This window comes from Scylla paramamosain, chromosome 44 (assembly GCF_035594125.1).
Source record: "Scylla paramamosain isolate STU-SP2022 chromosome 44, ASM3559412v1, whole genome shotgun sequence".
NCBI lineage: Eukaryota > Metazoa > Arthropoda > Malacostraca > Decapoda > Portunidae > Scylla > Scylla paramamosain.
Window position 1 is genome coordinate 622,968 of NC_087194.1, and position 7,033 is coordinate 630,000.

The 7,033-nt window shown below is 44.2% G+C and overlaps 1 protein-coding gene across 3 annotated transcripts; it reads left to right on the forward strand.

The window, feature by feature from the left end:
• Positions 1 to 17: 17 nt before the first annotated feature.
• LOC135094195 (uncharacterized) lies at positions 18 to 5,110 on the forward strand. 3 transcript variants are annotated; one of them, XM_063994052.1, is made up of 7 exons: positions 18 to 104; positions 2,091 to 2,165; positions 2,590 to 2,961; positions 3,082 to 3,402; positions 3,591 to 3,770; positions 3,908 to 4,087; positions 4,562 to 5,110. In XM_063994052.1, exons 2-7 carry the CDS (start codon positions 2,163 to 2,165, stop codon positions 5,060 to 5,062), a joined length of 1,557 nt encoding a protein of 518 aa, XP_063850122.1. In that variant the 5' UTR covers positions 18 to 104; positions 2,091 to 2,162; the 3' UTR covers positions 5,063 to 5,110. The 3 variants fall into 3 exon arrangements, with proteins under 3 accessions (XP_063850122.1, XP_063850120.1, XP_063850121.1); XM_063994050.1 differs by having other exon boundaries at positions 21 to 104; positions 2,111 to 2,165; XM_063994051.1 differs by lacking the exon at positions 18 to 104 and adding an exon at positions 1,656 to 1,677.
• The last annotated feature ends 1,923 nt before the right edge of the window (positions 5,111 to 7,033 follow it).

A 7,033-nucleotide genomic window follows, 5' to 3' on the forward strand; every position in this document is an offset into this window, starting at 1 on the left:
ATTTTATATCTTAAAAGGAGAGCAACGCTACGGACATCTGGCGGTTAATAAGAGCAGTCCTGATAACTGTAACACCGCCATAGCGTTTCTAGAGTTAAAGCAAGGTTAGTTTTGGGTTTCTCTGTGCATACCATTTACTCAAGTCAGTGTGGTAGTGTGACTGTAGCAGTAATAGTAGTAGCTGCAATGACACAAGAGTACATTGGTTGCAGTAAACACGTAGCTTGCAGTAAACACTTGGGTAGCGTGTCATGCCTGCATGTTGGACTCGCTTTGGGATTTGTGCGTCGCTCATCATGGAGCCGGACCAGTGAATTGGCCACCGTAGTAGCCCCGAGCACAGGTTGTGATTGAGAGGAGGTCGGTGGTAGTGAGAGGCGGAGAATGACAGTGTAAGCTGTTGAGTGGGTTGTGCTTCGGTATGGCTGGTGATGGCGGGTAACGAGGCCCTCCCACGTGTACAAGCGGCGTCGCGTGAAGGCGAGGAGATAACCACTGGAATACCACGAATAAAGACTGTGTGTGCCATAGTTTTGTTAGAGATAAGGGAAAGGAGGAGAAGATGGTGTGGCAGGCAAGTGACTAGCTAGCTGAAGCGTATGGCAGGGAAGGCGAGAGGAACAAGTGTAATGGATGATGGTGTGGCAGGCAAGTGGCTAGCTAGCTGAAGCGTATGGCAGGGAAGGCGAGAGGAACAAGTGTAATGGCTGGGGATGTTTTAAGATTTTTTTCTTCAAACCAGTACTTATCTTTTTTATTTATTTATTATTTATTTTCCTGCATTCTTCTCTACTTAAGGTGCTGTTTGATATGTCATTATCACATAACCTTTGTTCATGAACTAAAGTAGTAAACTTGAAAAAAAAATAAATAAATGAAAATAATATATATATATATATATATATATATATATATATATATATATATATATATATATATATATATATATATATATATATATATAATTGAGTATATAAAAATAAAGTGATTGATGACATTTCCTTGATAGTGTAGGTTTGTTTAGTACAGATCCTGATCCTGTAGAGCTAAAACATGGTCATTCATTGCTCACCAACTTAAACTTTTAAGAAGATAAATAGATAAATAAATAAACTGGAAAATTTTGTTCATTTTTTTGAGTTTGAAATGATGTGTGTTAATATTGCGCAGTGTAGAGGTGCAAGTCACCGTAGTAGTAAGTCTGAAGTGACGCCTGAAGTGAGTGAGTCATGCTTCAAGCCGTCAGGGACTCTTCACAACTTGTGGAGATGATGAATCACTTTTATGGACATTACTTACCTTTACACAAAAAGGCACAAAGTTTTTATTTCTTTCTTTATTTATTTTTGTTAGTAACAGTGCCTGTTTTGTTTCAAAGAGATTTCACTGGCCCTATCATTTTACAAGCATCTTAATATACAAAGAATAGTAAATATATCATTGAAATTGTTGTTCCATAATCGGGTGTGGATGGGCCACGTGTGACATGTGGTGGAGTGCCTGCAGGCCACCTGCCTCCTGACAGGACCTTCACTTTTACATTTTCCTCCTTGCTGGTGTTCTTTTCTTTTTGTCTTCGCCTTTTCAATGTTCCTGCAGTGCGGGAAGCGTCTTGCTGGGCTAACACCTGCGTCGGGTTCTGGCCGGAGTCCGTCCCAAGCCTCACAGACGGGAATGGTGATAGCCTTGTCATCTCCTGTGTTGACTTGTAGAGACTGGCACCTCAGTGGGCCTTTCTTTAGCTGCTCTCTTTGTCTCCCTTCACCAGCGGCCCTCTAACATAGAATAGTGTGTGTGCTTCCTATTTAGATATTATGTTGTCTTCTTGTATACATGTTGCAAAATTCACCATGGCTTCAAATGTATTCTTTGTGTTTAGAAATTTATTTATTTATTTATTTTTTTATGCAAGGGGGCACCAGCCAAGGGAAACAAAATTATTATAAAAAAATAATAATAAAAGGCATTGTTTAAATCATTCTCTCTCTCTCTCTCTCTCTCTCTCTCTCTCTCTCTCTCTCTCTCTCTCTCTCTCTCTCTCTCTCTCTCTCTCTCTCTCTCTCTCTCTCTCTCTCTCTCTCTCTTTCCAGCTTCACTTCACCACCACCAGCACTAGCACCACCACAGGCAGTGCCAGCTCCCTCAGCAGGCAACTTGCAGCAATGGTAAGAGCAGAATTGAAGTCGTAATCTCCAGCAGCCTTGTGGGTAATTGCCTGTCAACCTGTACTCCTTTGGTTCACCTCACACTGGCTTCCCTGTGCCCCTTCTTGATGAGACAGTTTAATAATACAAGCATTAATCTCACAAATCTCACATTGACAGCACACACTGGTTTACTGCTGCCCCTTCACAGACAGGCAGTTTAACCCTCTGAACCCGGCAGCTGTCTTATCTTTTATGTGTACATGCTTTTAATAAGAATTACAGGTGCTGTCTTAAGATCACTGAGCTGTGTGTTGTGTCCAGCAAAATTCTCAGCCTTAAAGTATCCAATTTTGTACAATTTTAGGCTGGAATAGGCTGATTTAATACATTTCAAGAATGCACCCACATTTTAAGGGTTAATAATGCAAGTGTTGCCCCACAGAACAACTACACCGAGTGTTACGTCTGCTCCAGCATCTATAGTAAAGATGAGGACCACCGGCCAAGGATCTTCCCTTGCGGCCACTCGTGTTGCACCTCCTGCGTCACCTCCCTACTTGACCAGGGCACCGAAGGACACCTTACTTGCCCCAAGTGTCGCATTCAGCATGCCGCCCCTAATGCCACACCCTTCCCCTTCAACTATGACATGGAGGGTCTGATTCAGCAAATAAGCCAAGAAGAGCAGCAGGATGACTCAGAGATCACAGAGAACCAGGAGGAGGAAGCTGGTGAGCCTGGGAAGGCAGAGTTCATTGCCCTGTGGGAGTCAGTGGTTGATTTGCATTTCAAGTTCAACACTGTGACAGCACAGGTGTGTACTGACTGCATGTGTGTTGTGTTTGGATTGCTACAAGCCTGCAACACCAACATTCATCACTAGAATAATGAAGTGTTTTGCAGTGTCAACAGCTTTATACATTTAATCTTTCAGATTGAACAGGCCAAGTCAAATACATCACAGGCAAAGCACCAGTCTTTGAAGAACCAGCTGGGTGAGATGATGGCAGACAACAACGAGGCCATTAGGAAGAAGGCAGAGGCCGAGGCCAAGTACCAGGGACTGCTGGACGAGAGCCACACCATTGCATCTCACCTGGCGGCCGTGGCGAATCAGCTGGAGAACAGTGTGTCAGGCAGGGAAAAGAGAGCCATCCTGAATGTTGCATACTCCCAGATTCGGGAGATGAAGAGGTGGATGAAGAGGTCCGAGGAGACCGTTGCAAGCGATACGACAGCTACCTTCTCCAACACGGTAGGTGCTTGTCCCTCTGTCTCTCTTTCCTTCTCCAGACACTCTTAATCTGTTCCTGTTCGTGGTCTTTTCTTCTACTATGTGACCAAGCCATCTCATTTTTTTTTTATCTTGCTATCCACTCCTCTCCTCACTTCTTCATCTCCTCACTTCTTAGAATGACCAGCACTGCATCTTGCTTCCTGCAGGTGCTGATGTCCACACAAGGCAGAATCAAGCACATGGCAGAGAATTTTGGAGATGGCGAGGGTGGTGCTTGCGATGGTGGCGGTGCAGGTGGTGATGTGACCTCCAGTCAGGTGGCAGCTCTTCTGGAAAAGGTGCAGCACTCCCTGGAACAGCTGGTTACCTATTCATTCATGCTGACAGTAAGGTTCACTCGTCCCTTCCTCTTGGTAGCCTTAGTATTGCAAAACCTGGTGTAGTGAATGTCATTGAATGTATTGAACAGGCCTTGCATGTAACACACTCCCAGTCACTGCCACACAACCAACCCCCCTCACAGGCAGAGGACCTTCGCACCATGAATGTTGACGTGAGGGGCCTGCTGGAGGGACGTAAGGTGTTTGGACTCTACCAAGAATTGGGAGTGCCACGCTGTGCCTACCTGACACTGGAGAATGGCTGGCTGCACCTCTACCACCTGCGGTACCATCCACCACCCTACGAGGCTCACACCGTCCAGGTCTGGGGTTGTTCGTGTTGCTTTTGTTGGTGGTTGTGATCTCTTGACATGCTCAAGTATTAGCACACAGCCTGACACTCTCAGATATTAGCACACAGCCTGACACTTAGAGGTATTAACACACAGCTTGACACTCTCAGGTACTAGCACACAGCCTGACACTCTCAGATATTAGCACACAGCCTGACACTTAGAAATATTAACACACAGCTTGACACTCTCAGGTACTAGCACACAGCCTGACACTCTCAAGTATTAGCACACAGCCTGACACTTAGATATATTGACACACAGCTTGACACTCTCAGGTACTAGCACACAGCCTGACACTCTCAGATATTAGCACACAGCCTGACACTTAGAAATATTAACACACAGCTTGACACTCTCAGGTACTAGCACACAGCCTGACACTCTCAAGTATTAGCACACAGCCTGACACTTAGAGGTATTAACACACAGCCTGCTCCTCAGGTGGCCCGCTACCTGTCCCCTACATTCTCATCTCGGCTGGTGTTCCTGGACCTGGCGTGGCAGGGTAAGGTGCAAGGCCGAGTGTACATTCATCTGAAAATGCATTTGCCCATGGCCAGACAGTTTCTGATGCTGTGCTCTGGGCAGCTGGGGCCTTCCTATGCTGGCACCTCCCTGCTGGTCATGTATAGCCAGCGTTTATGGTGGGATTATGTAGTGGGCGGGGATTATGACTTCAATGATGGCTCTGGTGGCGCCGCCCTCCTGCGTTACCTGGACACGAACGACAGCGAGCCCATTGTTCCCGGCTCCGTGTGGGGGAGATATGTGTCCGAGAATCGTCGTGCGGCACAGTTTGCCATCAGCGTTGTCAGCAAGGACAGGAACGAGGACATATTTGGCAACGTAGACGAGGGCTTGGATGTCCTGCGTGCTGCTTTGGTGGCAATGGATAAGTACACGGTGAATGTTAAGGAGTGTGGGGTGGTGATCAAACCTTAGGAATGTCATTGATAGCTTGCAAAGTTAATTAAAGTGTTTGTATCAAGATTCTGTCATTTTGCTACCCTTATTCCAATCATCTCCCTCCATCTCTACGCTGTACAGGGACACAATTTGCTGGTTAGAATACAAGCAATAATAATGACGAGGCTGGGACGTCAATGTCCATGACTGACGATGATGACAATCCCCTAAATATATATGAATGTATTTTACTCTCAGCTGTGTAGGGAAAACTTATGAGAAAAGACATTTACAGGGACTGCCACATGTAGGCCTGGTGGCTTCTTATAGCTTATTTTCTTATCTCTGTCTCCTTTCCATTATTTACTATATTTCTTTTATCATTGGTAGGTTAATCAGAGTTAGGTCTTAGTCAACCATCTCACAGGGACTGCCATGTGTAGGCCTGATGGCTTCTGCACCAGCAATTGTGTTCTGCTTTGTCCACTGAAGGATGTGGTGTGTTCTAAGCCCCTAGTGGAAGTTACTGGGGTTTTCTATAGTGTTTTCTGTGGTTCTGGTGGTTCTGAGTAGTTGTAGTGGAAGTTACTAAGGTTTTCAAGGGTGCTTTCTGTGGTTCTGTTGGTTCTATAGTTGTAGTGGAAGTTACTAAGGTTTTCAAGGGTGCTTTCTGTGGTTCTGGTGGTTCTATAGTTGTAGTGGAAGTTACTAAGGTTTTCAAGGATGTTTTCTGTGGTTCTGGTGGTTCTATAGTTGTAGTGGAAGTTACTGGAGTTTTCAAGGGTGTTTTCTGTGGTTCTGGTGGTTCTGAATAGTTGTAGTGGAAGTTACTAAGGTTTTCAAGGGTGTTTTCTGTGGTTCTGGTGGTTCTATAGTTGTAGTGGAAGTTACTAAGGTTTTCAAGGGTGTTTTCTGTGGTTCTGGTGGTTCTGAGTAGTTGTAGTGGAAGTTACAGGGGTTTTCAAGGGTGTTTTCTGTGGTTCTGGTGGTTCTATAGTTGTAGTGGAAGTTACAGGGGTTTTCAAGGGTGTTTTCTGTGGTTCTGGTGGTTCTATAGTTGTAGTGGAAGTTACTGGGGTTTTCAAGGGTGTTTTCTGTGGTTCTGGTGGTTCTATAGTTGTAGTGGAAGTTACAGGGGTTTTCAAGGGTGTTTTCTGTGGTTCTAGTGATGGTTTAGCAAGCTCTAGTTGAAGTTACTGAGATTCTAAGGGTGTTTTCATGATTCCATTGACGGTTTAGCAAGCTCTAGCTCAAGTTACTGAGGTTTCAAGGGTGTTTTCATGATTTTAGTGGAAGTTACTGAAATTCCAAGGGTGTATTTTTTATTTATTTTTATTTATTTATTTATTTATTTTTTTTATTTCTGGTAATAGTTCAATAATTAGCCTGCGTCATCAGTGAACACAGCACACATTGTGAACCTGGCCAGTTATTATCGGAAATAGTCATGGTAAGGGTGCATAGCGTTTAAGTTAAAATCCAACACCATCCCTCATTCGAAGGTCACATCACCAGACACAGAGAGGTGGTGTACCTTCAGCATGTCAGGAATGGTGCCACAAAGCTTGAGGAAGTCTTGCAAATCAAGGTCAGGTCATGTCAGTTCAGGTAATGAAAGGTTGCATGTGTTTTTGTGGGTTTTTGAAAGTTTAACAGGTTGTAGTGGATGTTATTGGGATTTTCAATAGTTTTTATAATTCCAGTGATAGTTTAATAGGCTCTAGTGGAGGAGAGAGAGAGAGAGAGAGAGAGAGAGAGAGAGAGAGAGAGAGAGAGAGAGAGAGAGAGAGAGAGAGAATGAATGAATGAATGAGATGGAAAACAGATGGCATAACTTCCTTGAAATCTCTCTCTCTCTCTCTCTCTCTCTCTCTCTCTCTCTCTCTCTCTCTCTCTCTCTCTCTCTCTCTCTCTCTCTCTCACTTGGTTTGCTTCTAAGTTTTAATTTTTTTTTCTTTTCTTTTTTTTCGTTAATTAATGTTAATACTCGTACATTTGTTGGAAATT

Bases quoted from the DNA above. Each gene is read 5' to 3' on its own strand.
- LOC135094195 (XM_063994051.1), top strand. The intron at 2,166-2,589 runs GTAAGAGCAGAA...GTTGCCCCACAG, and splicing joins GCAGGCAACTTGCAGCAATG to AACAACTACACCGAGTGTTA. The intron at 3,403-3,590 runs GTAGGTGCTTGT...TGCTTCCTGCAG, and splicing joins CAGCTACCTTCTCCAACACG to GTGCTGATGTCCACACAAGG.